We start from the raw sequence: 27997 nt of genomic DNA on the forward strand, positions 1-27997 counted from the left end.
GCATCTCTGCATACGAGTCCAAACCAAGGCTTCTGATAGAGAAGGTACTTTATGAGATGGCGTTTCGGTCAGGCTTCAAAGAAATGCTGATCAGCATATTAAGAGGACTAGACAGAGATGAGTGATGACGGGCCAACCTCAGCCCCAGGTAAACAGAGTCCGACCTTCGCCACTCCATAAAAGCATCATGTTAACGGGCTGCATGAGTTGAGTTGGGAAAAGTATATGTCAAAGCATTTTGTTGGTAGGAAAACAGACTAATTAGCCATCTCAGCTAGTGATTAAAAAGGTTTGAGTCATATCAACTCTAATTGGTAAGGACACATAGAAAGAACTGAAAATGAAGTTTTAAATGACTGTGGATTTCAATTATGTCTGTGACTCTTGACCTCTTTATTCAGGACAGCTTAGAAGGGAAATTTTTCACGTTTCAAAACAGTAATTTAGTCTTTCCAGGGATAAAAAATTAAAAAGAAAGAAGGAAAAAAAAAAGAAATTAGTCATTCCAAAATCTGCCTATGGCTTGCTTTATGCATATGATTCCTTCTAGAAGAGTACTAAGAAGGTTTTCAGTTAGTTCTTCAGTGATAGAATTACAAGGAAAAGTCATTCCTACTACCGTTCAGGTTCCCTGAAGCTCAGATCAAATGTTAGCTGAATAATTTCAATGCAGCTTCATTCACATCCTGGCACAGTGTACCATAAAACGTCAGGACTCCTTGGAATGGCGAAGCAAAAATTAGAAATCAGATTTATCTAAAAATATTAAGAAATTAAACCAGGCAAATATCCTTGTCCTTATTTTGTAAATTCAAGAATTTTCTGACAATGATTCAGTGTGTCAGCTGAGATTTCAGAATAAAACATTGGCTTCCAAATGTCCTACCTATATAACCGTCTACCACGTACAGGCCATTTTAATGGAAACTTTTAATTAGACTTTTTTTTTTAACCTCTTCATAACTTGTGACAAAGTTAGCAGGGGTTGATATCACTTTTGCTGTATTTCTGACACTTCTTGTTTTCTTGGAATGGAATTAAACTTGCAAAGTTTACTCTTTTACAGAAGACAGAACTTGGACTAGTCTGACCTGGCTAGATCACCTTTAACTATAAGCTTGTGGTAGTAAAAATATTATGGTGTGAGGGTACAAAGGGGTTACTGCACTCTATGAAAAGGAAAAATTTCATCACTTTTCCCCCCTAAAGCAATTCTTATTTTATAAAACACCTCTCCCTAAATAACAATCTTTTCAGATCTGGACACTCACAATTCCGAACAGTTGCGTTAGATGCAGTTGTTGGAAAGGCACGTCACTTGCTCCTTGACCCAAGGGTGGGCTCCTCCCGTTCCCAGGCTGGGTTGCCCACTTTGCCCAGGTTATCCTCACTCCTGAGGGATGAAATACAGCTGCGGTGTGCTGCGGCTACCACGGCACTGCTGGCTTACTCTTTAACTTCTTGGCTTTAATGCCATCACACGACTCAATTTAGGGTTAAATGGACATAATTCAGGCAACATTTGAAATATGATCTCTCATGTCAACTTGGTGTTTTACAAACAGCACCTTAGGCGTACAAATAATGCATCTTTACAACCAGAGTTTTTGAAGTGCCAGATGTACAGAGAGACTTGACCATCTTAATAATCTCTCATTTCTAAATTCACAGTGGTACCCTCAATAATGGCCTCCAAATCAAACTTAAGCAATCTAAAATAAATTCCTTTCATTAATTTTCAAAAATGAAACTTCTGATTCAGAATCAATCAATGATTTCAAAATAAGGACCAACAAGAAAATACTAAATTCTAATTCCCAAATGTCAACACTGGCAGGTATGGAAGTGCTATTTTTTTCTAAAAGCATCCTTTCCCAGGAGTATTACTGGGGCCATCCAAACCTAAGAACATCTTTAAAATTCTCAAATTATGATCTTATATTCATAGCAGTGTCTGTCACATGACAAGTGCTCAAGAAATACAGATTGAACATTGAATAAAACAATTATCAAAATTTGGGAACTTGAAGATATTATCAGGATCATTTTGTCCAGCCTTCTAATTTTCAGATAACATAACAGAGGTCCAGAGAGGTTCATTTACTTGTTCAAAACCCCACAGCTAGTTAGTGGTAGAGTTGGATCTAAAACTCAGGATTCCTGACCTCCAATCCGCTTTGCCCAAAGGCTCTTTCTTTTCTCAGGTTCCTTATGCACTTGGATTTCTAAAGTCTGAAGAAGCCTGTGGCCAAGAACTCAGGCCGACCTTAAGGTTCCTATAGCTATTCACTAACGAGCATACAGGTCTTCCCATATCAGGCCACATGACAGTGGGAATCTGCCTGCATGTCATTTATTGGTAAGTTAGCAGCTTGACTTTTCCCTAGAAAACTACCTTTAAAGTAATGTTACCTTAATATGAAATGTTTCGTTAAAAACAAATGGATTAGTGCAGAAATAGTTATGAGAGGCTAATTATAATGCCTTCCATTTGGATGGTTCTTTACCATTCATAAATGTGGCCTGTATTACCTTGTAGTCCTGTTCCTTTAAGTATCAGTTAATTGATTTGCCAGATAACATCTTCTTTTGGTAAATGAAGTCTCAATGGTGTTGTAATCGTGAGAGATGAAGATGCAGAACCCAGTAATGATTCCAAGAATATGGACTCCTCTTTGGCTCAGCACAAGAAGTGGTGGGTAAGAGATAAGGCAGCAAATCAGCAGAGGGACTGAGCAAGGGCAAGGCTACCTGACCCGTCTCTAGTTACCTATGTCCCAGGCTAGCCTACTCTCCTGACCCCAGTACAGCCATCATTTATTTGAACAGGAGGTGGCAGAGTATGTACTTGACCTCCGACGCCAAACATCCTGAATAGTGGTGTCAGCCTGATTTCATAGGCTTTCGGGTGAGCCCAAAGCAAAGAAGGGGGAAAACCCTAATCAAAGATGAACTTTCACCCAGAGGCGAAAGGGTTTAAAGACGCCCAGGGCTGACTGGTTATCTTAGGCAGGTGCTGCCGCAGGACCGCAGGCTCGCCCCGCCTACCGCCCGATGCAGTACGCGCAAACATTACCTGCCTGGGCTGGTTGACTTTTGCTCCTGAGGACAACAGTAATCGAATCACATCCAAATAACCACCTTGGGCAGCTAGGAAGAGTGCGGTGGCTCCATCCTGACAGAGAGCAAATTGAAAGTGTTAACAAGTCATCTTTCACATTTATTATAAAAGAAATTAGATTTTTATTTCCTCCCCTCCCCCCCTTTTAACATGCGTGGCGTTTTCTTCATTGAAGAACAGTTCTAAAACATCACACTAAGTCAGGCTGAAAGGTAAGGTTTAAAATAGACAGTTGTGTAAGGATGAGTTATGACATATGTAATTGACTGTTCACTCTGTAAAATCTTGGTCATACAGCTTATGATACATCTAGTTGGAAAACTCAGGTTTTCCAAATAATCATCATTTTCCTCTGTCTGCATAGGTTTCTCATTAGCTGCCTTCTGCTTTTGCTGCATGATCTCAGAGTCCACCCTCTTGTACTTAGACTTAAAAAACATACACATTTAACACAATTTTCCACTGCAGTCCTTTTGTCACTAAGCGCTAAGTGTTCATTAAAAAACAAAAAACAAAATAAAATCTGTTAATAAAAAACAAAAAAAGAAATCCCTCAAATCTATTTTGTGTGCTTTAATGAATTGGGAATGAAAAGTATCCTTTTAATTAGATATTCCCTACTCCTTTCTCTTTCGTGCTCCCTTATCCATGTTCTCCCAACATGCAGTTCCTCTAAGCTTTAAAACACAAGATGCTTCCAAAATTCCCACCCTGGTAAGAATGTCCATGAATTCTCTCCGTGCCAGCCCAGCAGGCGCCAACGATACCTATACAGACGACTAAGCAGTCGTGCATAAAAAGCCCAAAGCAAGTGCTTGTTTCCAATTTTCTTTAGTTTTCTTTTTAACTGGGCCTGTACATCTTCTGGGCGTTTCTTTTTTCTTGAAGACGTATCATTGGTTAATTTCAGCAAGTACATGGGTCAGTTGAGAGCACGCCTCCTGTCCAGGTGCTTACTTCACACAGCATTCACAGGACAGAGTGAGCCTCATTACTTTCAGACCTAAGTGGAAAACTAGTTAACCCAGCTAATTACCACCCCTCATGTCAGGAACACTAACCACAGGATCAAAGCACCTTCCCTACAAGTCCAACCAGGCAGAGGGTGCTGAATTTCCAGTGGGTGTCAGCTGAGCCGCCAGACTGCCCTCAACGCAATCATTAAAAAAGTAATCAGCCTGTACAGATCCTTTCTTTGTTTTTGGCCGAGCCACTCGGCATGTGGGGTCCTAGTTCCCTGACCAGGGATCAAACCCTCACCCGTGCAGTGGAAGCTCGGAGTCTTAACCACTGGACCGCCAGGGAAGTCTCAGCCTGTACAGATTTTTAAGCAAATGTTTGATATGGGGATACAATTTTCAGCTGTTCCTTACTGTGTTGCCACAGAAAGTCTTCCCTGCCCTTAGCAGCTGATAACTCTTAGGAATTTTCCAAAACGGATCTCCATGCATTGGATTTTTTTTTTTTACTGTGCGTTTCACATTTCTGTTCCTAGAAGTTTTCAAGAATCATTGACACTCCCTGCCCCCTGCCCTGTATTTCAACTGTTTTTAATGGAAACATTTATATTTGGACTGTTTAGGTAAGGGTAAAAGTCTTAATACAAAATGGAAGTTCTGGTGCATGAAATTTCTAGGTTACCTTATAACAGAGAGGAATTTACCATGGGAATGGGATCTCCCCAAACTCTACATTTCTAAAATTAAGTGTTGCTTCAAGGAGCCTTATGGAAGAATGTTATCTAACAGTACAAAATCTATACCCACAGTCAATTTGGACTGCTGACTATTAATGGTAATGTTATGAAAATCATAACCCATTTTCCTTTTCCAAAGACAGGGGCTCTTCCTATTCAACCTGCACATACATATACTCATACACACTCTCAGATACAACTTCACTATATAGAGTTGAAGAAATACAGAGCTGCAGACCCCTGTTTCTCAGATGTGGCCACATGTCAGAACCACCTGTTGCCCAAGCTGCCATCAGAGACTCCAGCTTAGTTGGTCAGGAGTGGGCCCAGGAAGTGGAATTTTTTTTAATGCTCCCTGGTTCTAATGGACAGCCAGAGTTGAGAATCACTCCTTCAGACCACAGTCAAGTAGTTTAGTCATTGAACCAGGAATGCTACAGGTTCAAAGAGTGGTAACAGATTTTGAAGTGCAAAGCCTAAGGCTAGTTTCTATGGATTTCAAAGAGGCTGGTGATTTGTCAGAGGTATCTGTGTAAACTCTGGAAAGGGTGTTCAAATGGAAAAGTTCACACCTACACATCTCATTACACGTCTATGAAAGTATAGCACCCCTGGGCATAGGGCTCATGTCTAGTGGTACAATAGCCTAAAATATGGTTCCTAGACAACTGGAAGCAGGAATTCTTCCACTCCTCACCATGAGACTGTCAAGTCACTTCATCTCCCCATATTTTAGTTTTTCCTCCAAAACCAGAATAACATTTGCCATAAATTCTACGGAATTAGAGTGACCATTAAAAATGCTTGGGTAATGTGCTAATTGCCAGTTAGCTGCAAACAGACCCACACTGGCAGTGGATGCCTTTCAGGGTCAATGGCGTGCATGTATTTCAGAGGTCTTCATTCACCCATCCTCACTTCTCTTCCAAATAACTTGGTTTCTCCTTTTTTGTGTTCTTCCTCCCAAATAACTCTAGAACAGGAGGACTTGTTTTGGTTTTCAGCAAGTCCATACACTGGGCTTGTCATGTTACAAATAAGTATGTATCCCATTATTTTTGACGCTCTTAATTACATAGGTACATGAAATATATCATATGTGCAAGAGATTTAAAAGGGCAGAGCAAAGATGGGTAAATAAGATTATGGGTTTCTACATAGAAAAAGCTCACATGGTTAACTCTTTTTCCTTTGATGTCTCAGATGTCACTTTTTTTTTTTTTTTACCCATATTCAAACTGTTCTTTATTCTACCTAACATGCATTGATACAATTGTAAGCTGAAGGTCACCAAGGAATACTTTATTGGTTCTTCTGTTCCTTTCAGATCCATGAGATGATCAGACAAGAAATTCTGGAGCAAGTCCTCAACAGGGTTGTTACAAGAGGACCCTCCCCATCACTCATTTCATAGGTATTGAACTTTGGAAGGGTGGATAAAGTTGTCAGGAACATTTTTATTTAAATGTCATAATACTTTTGGTCCTGGAAAAAAAATTTAATGATATAGTAGATTGACATCTTTAATGACATCTTTGATTATGATGCCGGTAAAACATAAATGCATTTATATTGTCTATGGTTGTCGAGAAGGAAAGGAGCATATAACTAATGAGTGAAACTTCTATCTTGCATCAACTTTCTCTCTTTCTTGTTTTAATACTTCTCAGGTGAGTGCTGTCCTTCTACTATCACTCATTGACCTCCCGTTCTCTTAACCCTTGACATTCTGACTTCAGTACTGGTCTCTTTGGTGACCTCTGAATGTTTTGCTCTTTTAATACATATATCCTAATGCCTAAATCCACTGGTCTTATCTTAATCACCAACTTTCTTAATTTCTCTATCATTCTACACTGTTTACAACTCCCCTGAAGTTCTCTGATAACTGTAGTAATTTGTATCAGATGCCACTTCTGGCATAGACTGCAATGCTATGTGTGATGAGGGAATGAGCAAGTGTCCCCCGAGAGCCCCCTTGAAACACACTCACATAAAGTTGGTCGTGGATGTTGGCTCCGTGCTTCAGCAAGGTCTCCACCACCTTCATGTGCCCATACTGACTGGCGGCCAGCAGGGCAGTGCCCCCGTCCTGCGGTCATAAGAAGTATAAACGCGTTAAAAACAGTGAGAGCACAAATTTTACGAGCAGATGCTCTTCACATGGTGAGAACTTTGGAAAAGAATTTCCCATACATGATAACAAACTCACTTTTCCTCTTTTATCTCTTTTACTTTTTCTTTATAATCATGACAGAGTTCATCTTAAAGACATCATTATGTTGTATACTGGGGTGACTTGCTTGAGATATATTATAGCTATTTGCTGAGTTATTACAATTAATTTAGAAATTTCTCATGTCAAACGCAGAATCATCTCTTTGCCTCTCAATAAAGGAAACAGAACAGAAAGTCTGTACCAATCAATTGTGTGTTGGAATCACAATCATTTCCTGTGGTTTCACACCAGAGACCCAACTGACAAACATTGGCTTCTCCCTGTGGGTCCACCCAGTTGTAGGTCTCTGAGATTAAGGTGTTTTTAGGGAGTAGCCCTCTTGGGCCCCTGCCTTCATGGGACGAGATCTGCATGCACTGAAAGCGGGGATAACTGCAGCCTAATCCATGTGCTTCTCACTCTCCTACTTTGCATTTTCCTTTGAACATGTGCCAATTTGTCCAGACCTCTTTTAAGATGTGGGTGCTAGGACTCAACAGAGCACTGCAAAGTAGATGCGGCCTGATGGGACATTCCTTGGTTCCATCTCCTCTACTTTTATCTCTGCGCCTAAATTAGAATTAGCTTTTACGCCAACCACACCAAATACTGACTCATTGAGTTTGTGGTCAACTGAAACCCTTTCTCTCTTTTTTTTTTTTTTGGCTGCATTGGGTCTTCATTGCTGCGTGTGGGCTTTCTCCAGTTGCGGGGAGCGGGGCTACTCTTCGTTGCGGTGCACGGGCTTCTCACTGCGGTGGCTTCTCTTGTTGTGGAGCACAGGCTCTAGGTGCACAGGCTTCAGTAGCTGCGGCACGCGGGCTCAGTACTTGTGGCTCGTGGGCTCTAGAGCGCAGGCTCAGTAGTTGTGGCGCACAGGCTTAGTTGCTCTGCGGCATGTGGGATCTTCCCGGACCAGAGCTCGAACTGGTGTCTCCTGCATTGGCAGGCGGATTCTTAACCACAGCGCCACCAGGGAAGTCCGTGAAGCCCTTAATGGTTTTTCTCAGGTGCTGGGCTGAAGCTTTCTCTTTTCCCATCTAGGATTGTTGTGTTGTTTGTTTGGCTCTGTGAATGGGTATGTGGACATTTGAGCTAACTGTAAACAATCCAAGAACGTGGAATCTGGTCCTAAAATACGAGTCATAAATAAAAGATAGTGTGGTTTCTAAATTTGGGCATAGAGTGTTTATTCAAAGTGGCTACCCTTGCAGCCCCACCCTCAGATTCAGTAGGTCTGGAGTGAGGCCCAGAAAGAGGCATTTGACCAGCCATGTGAGGTGACAGGGAGGTGCAGGAGGCAGGTGGGCCTCCCTTGGAGAAACACTGCTGCACGTGGTCCTGCACTCACAGGCAGGCAAGGTGCTGGGGGAAGCACATGGCTGAGTAAGGCTTCAGCAAGGGCCCGGCTGTGTGGTGGGAAGAGCTGCGTTTTGAAGGGTGGGGAATGGAGGAGAGAGACTGGAGGGCTGAGGCTGGTGGGTGTGGGTGGAGGTGGAGGTGGGTGGGCATTAAGAAGTTGCTTATTAAGCTATTAGCAGCAACGAGCACCATGTCCAAGTTTTGTTGTGTCAATCTTCCCAGCTCTTTGCCTAATGGGTTTAGACAATAGATAAAACATGATGATGGTCATAGAAGAGCTGATACCTTTTATTTAAAAAAACACATTTTTGGGGACATAGGTTCAATTACAATGAGAACAGTTGTTGACACAAAGTCAGTTTTGATGACAGGATCATATTAAAACTCAAAGCCTCCTGACACTGTCTTCTTCCCATGGAAAACTCTTGGCCACCTGCAGTTGACCTAATGGAAACATGTGGAACTGCTCGCCCTGGGCGACACACAACAGTTTCTGGGACAGCACAAACTGGCTCATGTACAAAGGCCAGCATTAACTTGTTAGCCAAGAAGAATGAAGCAGCCATGTGGTCACACACGATCATTTGACGTAGTTCAGAGTTGAGTCAGGTTTGTAGAACTTTACTTTTTATTTAGTTGTATCACTTTTTTTTTTAATTAATTAATTAATTTATTTATTTATTTTTGGTTGTGTTGGGTCTTCGTTTCTGCGCGAGGGCTTTCTCTAGTTGCGATGAGCGGGGGCCACTCTTCATCGCGGTGCGCGGGCCTTTCACTGTTGCGGCCTCTCTTGTTGCGGAGCTCCAGATGCGCAGGCTCAGTAGTTGTGGCTCACGGGCCCAGTTGTTCCGCAGCATGTGGGATCCTCCCATACCAGGGCTCAAACCCGTGTCCCCTGCATTGGCAGGCAGATTCTCAACCACTGCGGCACCAGGGAAGCCCTATCACTTTTATAATTAAAAATAAAATAATATTTAATATAAAATATGTGTACACATGTATTTTGGATTACTGTATATTATATTCAGCATGTCTGGAGGCATGTACACAGTCCAACAGTAGGTTTTAGAAAAGATAGAAACCCTTTCTGAAATTCAGATCTACTTAATAGTGTTTTAACAGGAAAAAAAACTCCACTGGAAACTCCCTTGATATCAAAATATCACATACAATGAATTAAGAAAACCTAAAAGTTTCCAACTAGGGCAAATTTTCAGGAATTTTTTATGACTGAAGTAATTTTTTATGACAGAAATAAGTTTTCAATTACAATGTGTTGGCAGTTCAAATTCTTCTACTACAAAACATTATCATGAAAAGTCATGCTGTGAACACAAAATTTATCTTTCTGCAGCCTCAGTTTTCTTATCCACATGTCAAACATGAAGAATGAATGACTTCTTCAAAGCAAGAGCCACAATTCCTTGCCCAACTATATAAACTGTAATCATATGTTATATATTTCAGTGAGGACATTTCAGAAAGTAAACTGCCTGCCAAACCCTGCTTAGAAATCTCTCAGATTCACTAGGATTGGCTTAATACTTCCAACAATTCCTATCATAGCACTGGGATTAACCTTGAAGCAGAAAAAAGCATATGAAAACAGGGCAAGTTATAAAGCACCTGCTACTGTATCCATCCGGATAACAAAATTCAGTGTCCCAGAGTAGAAAGTTACCAGTACAAGAAAGAATCTAAGCAATTCCTCCCACCCCGAGTTCTCCAATTGTGAGCCCAAAGTAAAAATGTCATGTTTTGAATTGGATTCCTAGGACTACCCCTGAATCATTACAATTTAACCTTGTGAAACCCACCTTCTTAGGCTTGAAAATCTTGTAAAAAGCAAAGCAAAAATTCATACTATAGATGAAGAGAAATGAAAACTCATGACTGCTGAAATTCTTCAACAAGGTATAAAATCAAGAAAATTCTCTTACTTTGGTCCTAAATTCAGTGGATGCTCCAAATTCAAAGAGAAATCTCACAACATCATTATGTCCTTGTTGAGCAGCAAAGAACAGGGCAGTTGTACCTGACTGAGAGAGAGAGACAGGCTGGTTTTAAAAGATATTTGGTTACATTACATTTGATTTATATGCTTGCAAACAAAACAAAACAAAATCCTTGTATATAAACTTCCAGCCTAGGAGGGGGCTATATTTGAACAGACTGTATTCCTTGTTCAGGTAAGTGACCAGTGTGGAGGCTGCTGGGTTCCAGAAATGTTAAGATGTAACAAGGTCTGGATGAGGAAACTGGGCTAGAATAGGAAAACTCTCTTTTTTTTTTTTTGGCTGCCCTGTGCACATGCAGGATCTTACTTCCCCGACCAGGGATCAAACCCATGACCGCTGCAGTGGAAGCGTGGACTCCTAAGCACTGGACTGCCAGGGAAATCCCTCACCTTCTTAATAGACATGAATTTTAGAGACTACCAAAGTGTGCAAATGCTATGCGTCTAGAGAGCCAACTAAAGAAAACAATGGCAGGTACATCTTCAGGAGACAAATATTCTGATATTGCAAAATGGATTACAGATGAACCGAGGAAGAAGTCTGCTCTAAGCGTCAGTTCCACAGCACTGCCGGGCACTCTCTTCCAGCTTCCAAAACACGCGGGGTGAGGTCAGGGCCTCTCTTTGGCTATTCTTCCAGACTGACCTGGCTCAGGGAATTCTGGGGGTCACCAGGGACCTACACGTCATCGTTATTTGCACCACACAGGTTACCTCTAAACCCAACACACTTAAGTCCTCAAGGGCCACTGTGTTCAATGCACAATAGTTTTCATCTCCAAGAACATTAATTGAGCAGTTGGAACCAAACAGATAAATATAAAGACCATACATATATATATATTCATATATATATACCATATATATGTATATATATGTGTCCATGCCACTCTCTCACTTTGTCCCAGCTTACCCGTCCCCTCCCTGTATCCTCAAGTTCATTCTCTAGTAGGTCTGTGTCTTTATTCCCGTCTTGCCCCTAGGTTCTTCATGACCACTATTTTTTTTTTTTTTAGATTCCATATATATGTGTTAGCATACTGTATTTGTTTTTCTCTTTCTGACTTACTTCACTCTGTATGACAGACTCTAGGTCCATCCACCTCACTACAAATAACTCAATTTCGTTTCTCTTTATGGCTGAGTAATATTCCATTGTATATATGTGCCACATCTTCTTTATCCATTCATCTGTCAATGGACACTTAGGTTGCTTCCATGTCCTGGCTATTGTAAATAGAGCTGCATTATTCTTACTCACGTGCAAAACCTGACTTACCTCTCTCTGGAGATTGATGTCAGCTCCCTGCAGGATGAGCTCCCTTACACAGCCTACGTGGCCAGCATAGGAGGCGACCATGAGGAGCGTTGTGCCGTGCTGGGTGGGGGAGAGACAGATGAGCAGTTAGGCCATGTGACACCAGAGAGGTGGCCAGGAGAAGATGCCGCAGACGTCAGCTCCTCCCAGGACACGTCCGAGCTGTGTGCAACATCTCCCGCAGTAAATAAAAGTGTCTCGTGAATAATCTTATAATGCAGACCAAACAGGAAAAAGCAAGGTGACAAATTGCTGAGGCTGGAATTTTCAATTTAAACATTCACTTACTTCCATTACCTTCAGACACACAGTCCAAGTGAACCATGGTTACTGCATTTTGAGGCAGCAGTGATGTAATGGCCTCGCTTTATGATTCCTGAGCCAAAACAGTTATTAATGCAAAAAAGCGGGTTAAGTGGTACTAGTTGGTTTTCTGAGTTTAGAATTCTTTATTTTCAAACTGATTCAGGTAAAGATGCAACGAGAGAGACTACAGAAGTGAGAGTTAAGAGCCCCGGGATCCATCTCTGTCATCAACCAGCAGCGTAACCTGGGGCACACCGCTCACAATTCCTGGGGCTCATTTACTTCATCTTTAAAGTGAGGAGCTTGGGGCTTCCCTGGTGGCGCAGTGGTTAAGAATCCACCTGCCGGCGCAGGAGACACGGGTTTGAGCCCTGGCCCGGGAGGATCTCACATGCCGTGGAGCAACTAAGCCCGTGCACCACAACTGCTGAGCCTGCGCTCTAGAGCTCGCGAGCCACAACTACTGAGCCCACGTGCCACAACTACTGAAGCCCATGCATCTAGAGCCTGTGCTCCGCAGCGAGAAGCCACTGCAATGAGAAGCCCATGCATCGCAACGAAGAGTAGCCTCCGCTCGCCGCAACTAGAGAAAGCCCGCGCACAGCAACGGAGACCCAACGCAGCCAAAAATAAAAAAATAAAAAAAATAAAAAATAAAATGAGGAGCTGGATGATATGATTGCCAAGGTCTCTGCCAGCTTTAAGAGTCAAGGACTTGAGATGTACCACCTGATATTCCAATTCAAGTGGACTTTTGTGGTTTAATTTACATTTGTTTTCAAGGGCTTGAAACTGTAATCTGAACTACCTCTCCTGTGTGGTCAGCAGCCTGCTTCTGTGGAGAGGATACGAGAGAGACAGACGGCTCTGCCTGTGAGGAAGCCTCACTAGGTACGGGGTGGTGATTCTTAGAAGCCTCGTGCTATATATTCAATACATCTGTGGGATTTTGTAGGAAGGCAGTATAGCTGAGTGGTCACTGACAGTATGATTCTGGGCTGGTTATCGGAGCTTTCAAAGGCTCATTCACCTCATCTGTAATGCGGAATAGTAAAAGTATCTGCCTGATTAAATTAAATGGGAAAAAGCAGTAATTCAGGCAATGTGCTTAGCTTAGTAATGTTAAATATTCAGTAAGAGTTAGATGTTAAAATAATATTATGATGCCTCAGTAAATGTTAGATTATTATTTGGTTTTTGTTGACTTGTGTGAAAGACGATCCTAGTTTGGGGAAAGTCTTGTTTGCTATAAGTAAAAGTACAGGTAGAATCAAGAAGAGCTAGTGGCTTCACAGAAGTGCTTTATGATATTCTTTTACCCCATGTGACCACATTTGGTATTTGAATGTAAGACCTTCATGTCGGCTGTACCACCCATCATTCAGGGGGACTTCTTCCTCCATGTTTTTCAAGATTAGAGTAGCAAACTTGGAGTTACTAACTTCCTCTTGAATGTGAGAACATTTTTATTCAGCATTCAGACAGAAGATTCCTTGATTTAAAGCCAGTCTGAACAGGCAAGCTATGAATGTATCCTTTACGTGAGAGGTGAGAAAATTTTTTCATCATGGGTCACACTGGTCTCAAACTACAAATCAATCATGAGCTACAGGAACCACAGAACACTTAACTTGGATATTTAAAAATAAAAATAAAAAACATCAGGCTCATCTATTTTACAGTAAGGGAAGATGAACGAAACAAATAACCAAAATGCTCCTTTATACATTGTATTTCACTTCTACATCATGGTCGACTGAGGAAAAGTCAGAGGTTGGGACAAAGGAGAAACAGAATACAAAGCCCGCGCGCCTAGAGCCTGTGCTCCGCGACAAGAGAAGTCACCGCAATGAGAAGCCTGCGCGCCGCAACGAAGAGTAGCCCGCACTCACCGGAACCAGAGAAAGCCCGTGTGCAGCAACAAAGACCCAACGCAGCCAAAAATATAAATAAATAAAAGAGGAGGGATCTGTGGATGTATTAAGCTACACAAAGCTGGAAGTCAGGAGAAGGTCATAGGGGGTGTCTGAAAAGGGGTGACTTTAAGAAAAAGGAGTAAAGTGGTCATCAACATGGTCAGTGGGTGAGGCCACAATGAAAACGGGCATCCCCACTCCAGTTCTGTCCAGCGTGGCACTGCTGCCCAGCAAGACCCAAGTAAGACCCGACGACCAGTTCACAGATGCCCAAGACCCCATATCAGTTTGGGTCCTGGCAAAGAACAGATGGTACATTCAAACTGGGATAACTGGACCAAAGTTTAATAAAGAGACTATTTATAAGGCTATGCTCTGGATGTAGGGAAACTACAAAGAACAGTACTGGGAGCGAGTAACGGCGGAGCTGCACTGCTAGCCCAGGCCCGAAGGCGCGAGGGACAGGTGGTGGCTCCCAGGACGGAGAGGGTGAGAGTCCTGCTGCCAGACAGGATGGGGGGTCTAGACTCCCCAACATCCCCGTCCTCCCTCCCTCTGATTCCTGCCAACGCTCCCACTGGCCAAACCCTACTAGAGGCCAGAGGGAAGCCAGTCCCCTGGGGCAGGCCAGACGGCTCCAACTCTGGGACACAGAGCAAGCTGGAGAAAGTTACAAGTGGGTCTGGAGGTGCACCCCAAGCTGTCCTGCACTGATGCCCGGGTGGGGGGCAAAGTGGAGCAAACTTTGATACCTCGCTTGGGCTGGTGGCTGACATCATCTACCGAATTTGCGCAATAAAAGCTGGAAATGGGGGCTTCCCTGGTGGCGCAGTGGTTGAGAATCTGCCTGCCAATGCAGGGGACACGGGTTCGAGCCCTGGTCTGGGAAGATCCCACATGCCACGGAGCAACTAGGCCCGTGAGCCACAATTACTGAGCCTGCGCGTCTGGAGCCTGTGCTCCGCAACAAGAGAGGCCGTGATAATGAGAGGCCTGCGCACCGCGATGAAGAGTGGCCCCCACTTGCCACAACTGGAGAAAGCCCTCGCACAGAAACGAAGACCCAACACAGCCATACATAAATAAATAAATAAAAATTAAACTTTAAAAAGAATATCACCAAACATTCCGAGAAGCAACGGGCCCTGAATCTGATCAGGGACCACTTCTAAAAAAAAAAAAAAAAAAAAAAAAAAAAAAAGCTGGAAATGGCACAGCCTGTTATCAGGAAAACAAGAAGGTTCCCGTGAAAACATTTCTGTTTAATCCCTAAAATCAGAACATCTCCTCTCTCCTCATCTGAGGTCCTCTTAGTCCCCAGAGATGCGACGTCCTGCTGAGAACAGGGAAATTGCTGCCTCTAGCCGGGGAGGGAAGGGCTCTCGCCGTGATGCCTGAAAGTAGGCGGGAGGACCTGTTTTTAGTTCCCCTTCATTGCCGATGAGGGTATTGGTGTTTGCAAAGGTAAGGAAGGGATGAGAGGCTGGGTGGAGGCTTCCATCTCTCAGTAGAAAAAACCCAACTCCCACATCCGCGGCAGCCCCCTTCCGTTGTGAATCATCTCCCCCTGTTCTTCTTGGACTTGGCCGATTCTGATTCCCAGTGACGTGTCTCTTCCCCTATCGTGGCCCCTCCTGTTTTATGCAGGTAATGGCTTTCCCAGTATGTTTTGAAGTTCCCCGTGGTACTTCGGACTTTTTGAAAAGGATGAAGCAAGCAAACACGTGAAAAAGCGGACAAGCACTGCGAAGGAAGGGTATTCAGCAGGTGCTCTCATGCCAGCGGGGGACGGCGAGCTCCCAGCATGCGTGTACCGAATGGACCGGTCCGTACACTGTCCCTGCAGTCCACGTCCACTCGGCCACTGTTCAGCAGCAGCCGGAGCAGAGCCAAGTTGCCCCTCCTCGCTGCCCAGAACGCCGCGTTGGCAAGTGGGGTTTCCTTCTGCAGAAGCAAAACAAAACAGGATCTTAAAATCGACCTTCATTAACACGACCACTTCTACGCAAGTACGCACTACCATTCAAAAGGGAGACCTTCCAGATGTGTCTGATCATTTGACAGAGCGCTCCTCTGGCAACAGGTGATTGTCGTGTACTTGGTTATGGGATGCAGATACCCGAGCCATGGGGCTGTGATGAAGAGCCGTGTTGTTGATTACACAGCACTATTAATACCCTATTTCCCACCAATGTCCTCACTTTCCTGCCTCTGTGTCTTTGTTCACAGTTTCCTTTTTGTTTGAAATGAATTTTCCCCCATCCTTCACGGCCAAGGTTCTGCTTAAATGTTATTTCCTCCCTGAAGTGTTCCCAAATCTCTCTTTGCCTCTAAGCAGAGGAAAATCTCTCCCAATTCTGAGTTTACAGGTGCGTTTTCTGTGCCCTCAATACTTTCTACCTGATTCCAGCTGCCTGGGTAAATGCCTCACTTTCCCTCCACCAAGTTTTCTCTGTTTCAGCTGGAACTTGCCAGAGGTTTCTGCTGAGAACAAGGAACTCTGGGCAGAAAATGTTGCTGTGAGTCCTCGGGTGGATCCTTCACTCCACTCCTGGGTTATTTTAAAGTTGCTAAGTTAACGTTGGAACAACTACGGAAGGAACAGAGCTGGAGAACAGTTCTCCTGAATCAGAGCTGCAGAGTTGACTGTAGTACCACCACCTTCTCTAAAACAGATCAATTTGAATTTGCAGAGAACAGTCCCTGGTGGGGGTGAGGGACAGACAGAACCACACAGCTCAGGGTTTCCACCCCAGCCCTGGGCAACGGACTTGGCCCCGCTGAGGCCTGGATTCCTCTTGCCCAGATGGAGATTACATTACCTGCCTTGAAGTTTATGGTAAAAATTAAATGATGCAGGTTAATTGGCTGATACGGTGCCCAGCACATCATACGTGCTTACAAATACTAGTTTCTTTCCTTCTGTCCACTTTCTTTACAAAGTTAGAATCAACAGGCAAAACTGAACTCAGTATTGGTACTAATAAAGAATTCTGCTGGTCTCAGGAAATTTTCTAGTATTCAAATTGTTTAACAAAAACACTTTTTGGGGTGGGCTTAAAGCACGTATCTGACTCAGAGGGTCTTTTATGCAATATGTCTTCTAAGTATATGTATAAGGTATTACATACAATACCTAACTCACCAATGCTAAGTTAAAAAGAGAACACCGACAATTTCAGCTGCTCCACAGAGCCGTCACAAGTGAAAGTCCAGTGGCAGCAGAGTGGTGGCAGCACCTGTGGGTGTGAGGATTTAATTTCAGGAGCTCTTCAGCACATACACAACTTAGTGTTCTTGTGCATTCTTGGACAAGAGCGTGGCAAAGTGGGGAGTGATAAGCAGATTACAAACATACTTGGAATGCTTCCCTGGCTCAGTTAGGAGGAAAAAGATCACCTTAAATTCCAAGTGAACAATTTGCTTCCCCTGAAGGTGTAAGTTTTACTGTCCCAGGAGTTTTCACACCCAGTGTCTGTGGTTTTTGCACCAGGCTGGGTCCGATGTTACAGTTGTTAGTAAGTGGGTGAAGCAATGGCAAGGCTGGTTTGACTTGTATAATAAATCACGAAACAATGCCCCTTTAATAGAGAGATTGCACAAGGCCAAGATGAAGTTTGGGAGGGTGAGTCAGGAAGACAATTTAATATGCACCATGGAACAGCTCTGTTGGCTTTTCTGGAAACATGAAACCTTGAGAGTCATAAATTGTAAATCATTTTCAGTGATTTTGTTGTTTCCCTTTAACCCCAAATACCTTTCAAAAAATCATTTGCACACCACAAACTTCTATTGTCATAACAAGCTCTCCAGCCAGGAACCTCTCCTGCCTTTAGGATGGCCTCGGGAATTCCTCTCCTGCACGGGCTAGACATCCTGGTTTCCTACAAGTTTCTAGAAACTGAGCTTTGGGAAAAGGTGTAAATCCTTCATTTTCCCTCAAGAGCTTGATATAGTGGGAGGTGGAGGCATGATAGAGTAGTTGATTTGGGGTGAGAGAGAGCTGAGTTCAAGTCCTGGCCCTGCTACTTCCCGGTTCTGGGACCTTGGGCAGGTTATTTAATTTCTCTCTGCCCCAGGAAAGTGAGAATGATATTATTAGTGGTAGTATAGTCAGTATCCTCGGGGGATTGGTTCCAGGACCTCCTGCGGATACTGAACTCTGTGGACGCTCAAGTCTCTGATATAAATCGGCACAGTATTTGCATATAACCTATGTATCTCCTCCTACATACTTTAAATCATCTCATTACTTGTGATACCTTACACATGTAAATGCTAGGTAAATAGTTGCCAGTGCAGGTCAAATTCAAGTTCTGCTTTTTGGAACTTTCTGGAATTTTTTTTCTGAATACTTTTGATCTGTGGTTGAATAGGCAGATGTGGAACCTGCAGACACGGAGGGTCAACTGTACCTCTGTCATGGGCTGTTAGAGGATAAATGAAGTAATATGTGCAAATGCGCTTTGACAGCAAACGCTCAAGAGACGCGAGCTCTAGATGCACAGTCCTCACAGCCCTTTAAAAGACTTGTCCAGGAGAATTCATTTGCTTGGTCGCTGGCATGTGCTCGGGACAGTGGCACTGGCCAGGGGCTAGGACTAGAGGTACCAGTCAACCTTGATCTCTGCTCCAATGGCTTTATGGGCCAGCAGGAAACGAGCATCCCAGGCATGCAGGGTGCTGGTGCAGTGACATGGGGGCATCCTGGGAACCGTCACTAGCTCGCAAGGGCTGGAGTGAAGGACGTGGGGGGAGAGAGGGCAGGAGATGCTGTAGGGCAGGTAGTCAGGGCCACATCTTGAAGGACTTGCCGTGCTATGTGATGGAGCTTGGACTTCATCCGGTGGGTACCAGGGAGTCAAGGAAGGGCTTTAAGGTGAGGAGAGACCACCAGTTTTGCATTTTAGAAGGTCCCCGTGGCAGCTTCAGGAAGAATGGACTGAGGACTGGAGCCAGACTGAGACTGGTGTCTACAAGGTTAGGAGACACTGTACAGACAGGGAAGAGATGGTGAGCTGAGGCTACGATCGTGGGGACGGCAGGATGAGACAGACGGGAGAAATTTCAAGGAGCTGAACTGAATAGTCTCGGTCTGTGACTGTCTGTGCAGGAGCGGAGGGAGAGGGAGCCTGGCGGATGTGGTGCCACTCATGGAAGTCGGAAGCTCCGGTTGAAAGGCAGATTATGGGAAAAAGTCAGCTTTGCACACATTTGCACATGCCGAGTTTCAGATGCCTATGGGGCATCTAGGTGGAAATGTCTAGCAAAGCAGTGCATAAGTTCTCCTATCACACTGCAGCCAACCCATTTTACTGGAGTGCAGGAATCCTGAGCTAATACTTACCAAGTGCTTATTCCGTACCAGTGGCACATCCTCTGCAGACTAGCTCATTTAATGCTCATCACAGCTCGGGGAAGTGGGTACATTATTATCGCACTGCTCAGATGACGTAAGTGAGAAGCGAGAAGCAACAAGGCAGGCTTCAGCCCCAGGCAGTCTGGTGCTTGAGGCTGGGCTTTCAGCTGTCCTACCATCCTGCCTCCTGCGGAATTCTCCTCCTGAGACAGCAAGGAATAGGCAGTGTGGACCCCAGTGACCTCCTTCCTACCCTCATTCCAAGTCCTCTTCTGCCAAGATGGAAAGTTCCCTGACCTTCCTTCTCTTTGGGGTCTACAGACCACATTGCCTGGTTAACTTCCAAACCTCCTCTGGGTACAATCTGCACATAATCATAAAATGCTGTTTACAAAGGGCAGCCCTTTAAGCCTTTAAAGGAGATGATGCACGTGAAAATGCTTCACACAAATCTTAAGGCACTTCACCAATTGTGTGATTGCTATTTAACCTCTTCCTTGGTTTTTCGGGTCTCTGCAAACAGGCTGTTGGCTGTGACATTGTCATCACGGCAGTGACAACCTACGTTGTGTTCTTGCTCTGTATCAGGCAGTGTGCTGAGTACTCTCACTGTTCTAACGCTTTTAATTCCCAGAACAACCCCATGAGGTAGGTGTTACTGTTCCCATTTTTAAGACGAGGAAACTGAGGCACAGAAGTGACTTACGTAAGGTCATCCAGCTAGGAAGTAACGGGATTCAAACCCAAGTCTGTTTGGGTCCAGAGTCAGAGATCCTATATCTTATCCGCTGTGAGAAAACCTGAGTATAACCTTCCACATATGCCATCTTCCCTTCTCTTTTTTCCCCCTATTTACTGCCAGAATTTTGGCTCACACAGTGGTCATTAGCACACTACCAGAAATTAAATACAGGAAGGAAGGGGAGAGAAACACAGAAGGGAAGTTGTTACTTGTACAGAACTGGAATTCTGATTAAAAGCTAAGAGGGGGTAGAGATCTAAACTATTGGTTTAAAAAAGGGTTGAGAATAATGTGGATTTCGTTTGTATAATTAATCTAATCAAGAGAACATTAGCTTTGTTCAACGATGAATTTCTCTGATGTTCGAAGCTGCATTAAACAAGGGGATAAGGAAGGTTGAGAGACCACGGGCAGAAGGAGGTTTTTGATATGTCACCATTCCACTTTGTGCTAAACGGCTGAAATTTACAGAATTGCTTAATAAACATTAACTGAGAATTAACCCTGCGTTGTAAGTATCATTACACTTCTATAAGTGATAGGAAACCGAAGAGGAAAAAGTAAGTGATTTATTCACCCAGGCATTCTGCCTAAGAGGTAGGCCTGTATAACACTGGCGTTTCCAAACTCAGAACTCAAGACCACGTTTAAAGTCTGTTTAACACATATATGTTCCAAATAGGCCAAGCGATAGAGGTAGAAAGTAGTTTAGCAGTTTTCTGAAACGAGGATGTTTGGAGGAATACAGTGACTGCTAAGAGGTATATAGTTTCTTTTTGGGGTGATTAAAATATTCTAAAATTGATTGTTGTGCTAATGGCTGCACAACTCTGTGAATATGCTAAAAACCACTGAAATGAACACTTTAGCTGGGTGAATTATATGGTATGTGATCTGTATTTCAATATAGCTGTTAAAAAAAATACATGGCTTTGTTAATTTATTCTCCTGTGGCTCATCCAAAAAATTTCAGCTGATTGATGAACTGGAGTTGATTTTGAGATAATTTACATACCTTCAGAACATGGATGGAACGTACAAGTTCCTGTACGTCTGGCCAAGACATGAGCAATTTCCATCACCAAGATGAAGCCTGGTATTGAGATGCTTTATCCTCTTGGGTAAGACAGGCTCAACAAAGACCTAGGTATTATTCTTTATCTAGTGATGATTCCCCTGGGATGGTGACCTCCCTCATTGGGTTAGGGTCTAACCCCCAAATTGTGCCAGACTTTTGGCAACCTCAGCCCTGGAGAAATAGCTGTTATAAAGACAAAAGTTAATGTACTGAAATCCACGAGCTTCATTCCACAGAAAGACTCAGACCTGCACTTTGAGTTTGCTTTTACTTTAAAAACAATTCCAACAAACATGTATCTCTTTTCCCAACCAGAACAAATTGGGAGTTGCCAAGGGTGAAACAGGAAGTTTACTGGAGAGGCAAAGCGCTACCAGCAAGAAGGGACTGCTGACAGCATAATGGACAAAGGATAAAAAAGGGTGTCCACGTGGTTCAGAAGCAAATAGCCCTACAAGTGGTGACTCAGTCATCGAGAAGAAGCGAAATTGTGGTTTCCAACGCTCTGTTGATCCTCCCACAGACTCAGCCAACAATGCTGGGTCTTTTCAATGCAGGCCTTGGAGATCCAGGGCCTCAGGCCTACAAGCCTTTCAGCGGCCGATGAAAACGAAACAGTTAATCTATGGCTCCAAAATCAAAGTTAATGAAAACTTCATTCAGTATGTACGAAATGCAACATGTTGTCAACTTTACTAATCGCTAAAATTGGTATTCATAAAATATCGCTGACACATGAATATAATCTGCAGGTCTGATTTTCTCACTATACAAGAACTACTGAATTGCAGAAAAAATCCTGGACAAACGTAAATTCAATGTTATTTGTTGCTAAATAATTTTAAAAGCAATAGTATACAAATCCTTCCAAAAATGTACAATAAAAGGGCTTGTGGGATCTTAGTTCCCCAAACAGGGATCGAACCTGGGCCCCTGGCAGTGAAAGTGCTGAGTCCAAACCACTGGACTGCCAGGGAATTCCCAAAAGTTGCTATTCTCATTGTGGGCTGAGGGTACATTTTAATATGTTTGGTATGATGTGAGCTGGGGCTAGTGCAGGGTTAGTCACTGTCCTGTGACTCTGCTCCCCTCCCCGACTCCCCCTCAAGCCTTCCCTCTGTGCCTTTTGGAACTCCTCCACTTCCTGGAAAATCAACTGTCTTTCTCCTTCACTTAGCACCGAGCTTCCTCTGCCTCCCTGGTGGAGGCTGGGCCTGCTCCCACCCCAGCCCTAGGGTGGGGAATGGAGCGGGGCCCTCCTCACCTGGCTTCCAGACACTGCCCTTCTCACCAGGTGTACACATCTCTGCTGCTTCAAGACTCAGGCCATCCCACCTTCTCATCCCCTGCCTCACCTCAAGGTAGTTGTCGCCTCCTGACATTTTCTTCACTGAAAATGAACATTTTCTTCACTGAAAATGTTGGCACCTTCCTTTCTGCCCACCCCAAATTCTGACCGCATCCTGGGCCTTCACTTTACAAAACATCAATATCTCTGCCCCTCCCACCTCCTGAGAACTTCAGCACTCAGCTCAATCATCCCCTCCATGCGCAAGCCTTCTCAGCACTCCCTGTTGTCATCTTAAAATACTTTTTTATTGAGATATAGTGAACATACTATAAAATTCATCCTTTTAAAGCATATAATTCAGTGGTTTTTAGTTTAATCTCAAGGTTTCACAACCATCACCACTATTCCAGAATATTTTCATCAACCAGGAGAAACCTCATACCTATTAACGATCACTCCCCATCACCCCATTCTTCCCCCAGCCCCTGGCAACCACTAAGCTACTTTCCGTCTCTATGGATTTGCCTATTCTGGACATTTTGTATAAATGGAATCATATAATACATGGCCTTCTGTGTCTGGCTTTTTGCACTTAACATAACGTTTTCAAGGTCCATGCATGTAGCTACGTATGAGTGCTTCATTCCTTTTGTTGGTTGTATGATATTCCATTGTATGGACATACCATGTTATGGACTGAATGATTGTGTCCTCCCCCTTCCAAGTTACTATGTTGAATTCCTAACCCTCATTGTGATGATATTTGGAGGTGGGGCATTTGGAGATAATTAGGTTTAGATTAGGTCCTGAGGGTGGAGCCCCCATCGTGGGGTTAGTGCCCTTACAAGAAAAGGAAGACATTAGAGCTCCTTCTCTCCCCATTCTGAGGAGATAGCCAGAAGGTGGCTGTTTGCAAGCCAGGAAGAGGGTTCTCACCAGACACTGAACCTGCCAGCAGCTTGATTGTGGACTTCCCAGCCTCCAGCACCGTGAGATATAAATTCCTGACATATGTTTTCATTTCTTGTGCATATACACCTAGAAGCAGAATTGTTGGGTCATATGGTAGCTCTATGTTTAACTCTTTGAAGGATGACTAGACTGTTTTCTATTATGGCTGCATCATTTTATATTCCTACCAGTAATGTATGAGGGTTCCAATTTCTCCACATCCTTGTCAACACTTGTCATTGTCTGTCTTGTTGACTGTAATCATCCTAATGGGTGTGAAGTGGTATCTCATTGTGGTTTTGATTTGCATTTCCCTGATGGCTAATGATGTCAAATATCCTTTCAGTGGCTTATTGGCCATTTGTATATCTCCTTGGGAGAAACGTCTATTCAGATCCTTTGACCATTTTAAAATTGGGTTGTCTTGTTTATTGTTGAGATGTCTATTATCATTTAAAGATGCTCAAGTCTCTACCATTTTAAAGAAAACAAACCCATGGCCAAGTCTGGATTCCTGCTGCAGCCACTGTTTCCCGCAGAATTTTTTGAGAGTTCTCTCCACTTGTGGTTTCCACCCACTCTCTTTTCAAGCTATTACAATCTGGCTTCTGAACTCAACACTGCATTAAAACTGCTCTCAGCAAGGTCACCAGAGCCTGTTTTGTTACTAAATTCAAGGGACACTTTTCAATTCTAAGCTTGTTTGATTTCTCTGTGGTATTTAACTCTGCATTCCTCTCTGCCTTTATGGAAAGACTACAGATTCTTGGCTTAATGATAGCACATGCTTCTGATTTTTCTCATACATTTCTGTCTGCTCCTCCATTTTCTCAATGGGTTTCCTTTATTCTGCTCATTCTTAAAGTCTTGAGCTTCTTTAAGATTTTGTCCTCAGTCCTCTTCTTTTTTTTTTTTTTAAATAAATTTTATTTATCTATTTTTGGCTGCACTGGGTCTTGGTTGCTGCACGTTGGCTTTCTCTAGTTGTGGCGAGCGGGGGCTACTCTTCATCGCGGTGTGCGGGCTTCTCATTGCAGTGGCTTCTCTTGTTGCGGAGCACGGGCTCTAGGCTCGCGGGCTTCAGTAGTTGTGGCACGCGGCCTCTAGAGCACAGGCTCTGTAGTTGTGGCACGCGGGCTTAGCTGCTCCGTGGCATGTGCGATCTTCCCGGATCAGGGATCGAACCTGTGTACCCTGCATTGGCAGGTGGATTCTTAACCACTGCGCCACCAGGGAAGCCCAGTCCTCTTATTTTCTACCTTTACATGATCTCACTGGGCAGTCACATTCATCCCCAAGGGTTCAATGACCACTTAACACTGCTCACTCTTAAATCTCATCTCTATCTCCTGCCTAGACTACTCTCCTGGGCTCCCAGTTTGTACATCTGTCTAACCAACATCTCTACTTGGACTCCTATCCATCCTTAAACTTGACATGTCCCACCCCAAACATTTTATCTTTACTTCTCTGGCCTTCCCTAACTCAGTGAATCACATCAATTACCGAATTCTGCTGATTAAAAAAAATTTTGTCACTCACATTTGTCTGCTTCCTCCCATCCTCAAAACCTGTGCCCTAGTCTGGTACCATTTAATAAGATGACCCCAACATCGCCCTGACTGGTCTCCCAGCTCCATCCTCTTCTCCAAACTGTAGCCAGAGATCTTTCTAACATGCAAATCTCACCGTGTCATTCCTCTGCTCACACGAGCTACTGTAAGAGGTGGGATTACACTGGCTTTGGAGCCAGACACACCAGGGTTTCAATCTGAACACCATTCACACACTGGCTGCACGGCTGTGGGAGGAGTTATTTAACTTCTCCATGTTTTAGTTTTCTTATTTGGAAAGAAAAAGTGGGGGGCACCAAAGTACCATCTCGTGGGTCCTCCTGAGGATTCAGAAGATGCACCATGATGCCCTTGGTTCAGAGTCGGGCACATTTTATGCGCTCAATACATTTTAACTACTATTTTAATTAAAACCTTCAATAGAGGCATATCAATGAACCTCATTTTCATCCTAAAATGTGGGCGTTAAATGAATGACTTTAATAACCTCTTTGGACACTGAAGTCTGGTAATCAATCGCAGGTCCACTCTGCGCTGGTCACTCAGCTTCAGGGTCAAAAAAGTCCTGTGGGGAGGAGGCAGCAGTGGTGCGGCTGGCGTTCGGGAACGCGGACGCAGGATCGGGCATCGGTGCCGCAGCCCCGGTCCCTGCGAGGGGCGGCCGCAGAGGAGCGCAGACCCAGGGCTTCTTCCCCGCCCCCGCCTGACTGTTACCCCGGCGACAGTCCCCGCCGCCCCTGCGCCCCGCGGCCGGGCTCACCGCACCTGCAGCCAGAAGTACTGAAAGCCTTTCGGGCAAAAACCGCACTCCTAGACACAAACCACAGGAGCCATCCAGGCCCGGTCGCTCCCTCCCGGCCCCCGCCGGGCCCCCCGGGGCGGCGGCCACCCCACCCTGCGGGCCCGCGGCGGCTCCGGGCGGACGGTGGGGTGCGGGCCCCGCCGCCGCAGGTCTGCCGCCCGCCCGGCGCTCCCTCCCGGAGCCCGCGGCGCTCACCTTTAACGACATCCTGCACATGTCCGCGGCCGCCCCGCCGGGACCGGTGCGCTTCCGGCCCGGACGCCCGGCCCAGCCCTCCCCCGCTCTCCCGCCGCCTTCCGCAGAGGGGCGGCTTTCCAGGCGCCGCGCGCTGTCGCCGCCGCAGACGGGGCCGGGGTGGGGGTGGGGGTGGCGGGGGGAGAGAAGAGCGGAAGGGGGAGGGGCGGGGGGGTCACACGCGTCCGCCCTCCGCTTACCTACCACACACACACTCCCAACTCCGCACGCACTGTGCACACACACAGGTTCACACACACCACTGCACGCTCACAACCTCACATCACTCGTCACACATCCAGGCTCACTCCTTCCCACTCCAAACTGTGCACCTCACGCTGTGCACACTTTCCAGGTTCCACACACACGACCCTAGCCCCACGTTTTAAACCTACTTGATACTCCGTGACAAAGTTGATTTAAGCTAACTGCATTCATTCACAGGAGAAATAATCATATTAATGATTCAAAAGTTGGATAAAAATGTTTTCTATTGTAGTACAATGTGCTAACATCTTTATATGTCATGTGCTATGAAAAATTTTCGTATGCACTAAAAAGTTAATTTAAAATAAAATTTTGGTTCAGGAGGAAATAAACAAACCACACCCACACCCCTCACACACCCACCTTCTCTCTCATGCACACACTCCATGCACATCCACATTCCTCACACACACACACTGCAGTCTCCACACAGACTCTGCATTCCACACACACAGGTTCACACGCAATACATAATTCCACACTCACATCCATGTATACACACTACACACACATCCAAACACAAATCCACACACACCCACGTCCTCCAAAAGGGCATGGTCTTCATCAGATGACTCTTAACCTTCATTACAGCACAAATATGATGATGGAAATGAAACATAAGAAAAATATTCACCCATCATCCCACCACTCTTTCAAATAACTATTTTCATTTTTGTTTCTGACCTTCTAGGTTTTCTTTTCTTTTTCTTCTTTTTCTTTTATAAGAATCTGGGATTTTTCCTCCTGGGGAAAGAGCTGGGAAACAAGCCTTTTGATTGAAGGAATGATAAGTGGTATTTTCCTTTTTGAAAGTAAAGGGCACAGTTTGAAATAGACACATATTCCTCTATCTTTTTACCACACCGATCACCTCCTCCTCTTGGCCTTATCTGCACACCTGCAGTATCACAGAAGCTGTCCACTCCCTCGAACGTACTGCTTGCTAATTGCCCAGGGTTGGTCTGAGGGGAGTAAAAGTGGGAGAGTCATATTTTTTTAAATTAAAAAATATATTATTTAAAAAGTATAAACAGCAATAATATCCTTTCTAGAAAATTCGAACGCTAAAGTAAAAGTGAACGTCTCACACCCTCACACTACAGGAATCCACTCATCCTCCCCCTCACCTCTGTTTGAGCCTCCTTCTTTTTTCCAATGAATCTGTAATGATTTTTTAATTTAAAAGTTAAAAAAATATAACCACAAATTAAAGTTCATAAAGAACATAAAAATGTTTATCTTGTATGGATAAATTGTATTACTTTGTGTTTAAAACAATTCTAAGGAAACAAGTTCCAAAATTTGATAGGAATTTCTAATTTTTTTTTTTTCAAATTATTAGCACCTTTAATTATTATTTATTTATTTATTTATTTAGGCTGTGTTGTGTCTTCGTTTCTGTGCGAGGGCTTCCTCTAGTTGCGGCAAGCGGGGGCCACTCTTCATCGCAGTGCGCAGGCCTCTCACTATCGCCGCCTCTCTTATTGCGGAGCACAGGCTCCAGACGCGCAGGCTCAGTAGTTGTGGCTCAAGGGCCCAGTTGCTCCGCGGCATGTGGGATCTTCCCAGACCAGGGCTCGAACCCGTGTGCCCTGCATTAGCAAGCAGATTCTCAACCACTGCGCCACCAGGGAAGCCCGGAATTTCTAATTTTTAAAATCAAGAAAGACTCAGGGACTTCACTGGCGGTCCAGCGTTTAAGACTCCGCCCTTGCACCTTGCACCGCAGGGGGCGCGGTTTCGAT

General features: G+C 44.3%; 1 protein-coding gene across 8 annotated transcripts in view; it reads right to left on the reverse strand.

Moving 5' to 3' along the window:
* The window catches only part of ANKRD29 (ankyrin repeat domain 29), a 59582-nt gene that overhangs the window by 15175 nt on the left and 16410 nt on the right, over nt 1-27997 (reverse strand). Inside the window, exons 1-7 of one of the 8 annotated variants that reach the window (XM_036824025.1) lie at nt 25947-25984; nt 23361-23462; nt 15788-15898; nt 11694-11792; nt 10338-10436; nt 6811-6909; nt 3077-3175 (exon numbers count right to left, since the gene is read on the reverse strand). In XM_036824025.1, coding sequence (XP_036679920.1) covers nt 3077-3175; nt 6811-6909; nt 10338-10436; nt 11694-11792; nt 15788-15898; nt 23361-23435 — 582 coding nt within the window. In that variant the 5' untranslated portion in view covers nt 23436-23462; nt 25947-25984. Of the gene's footprint in view, nt 1-3076; nt 3176-6810; nt 6910-10337; nt 10437-11693; nt 11793-12020; nt 12422-15768; nt 15899-17099; nt 17185-23360; nt 23463-25946; nt 26071-27997 lie in introns of those variants that run through there. The other 7 variants (XM_036824029.1, XM_036824026.1, XM_036824032.1 and 4 more) reach the window with 7 other exon arrangements.

This window comes from Balaenoptera musculus, chromosome 14, assembly GCF_009873245.2.
Source record: "Balaenoptera musculus isolate JJ_BM4_2016_0621 chromosome 14, mBalMus1.pri.v3, whole genome shotgun sequence".
NCBI classification, from domain to species: domain Eukaryota; kingdom Metazoa; phylum Chordata; class Mammalia; order Artiodactyla; family Balaenopteridae; genus Balaenoptera; species Balaenoptera musculus.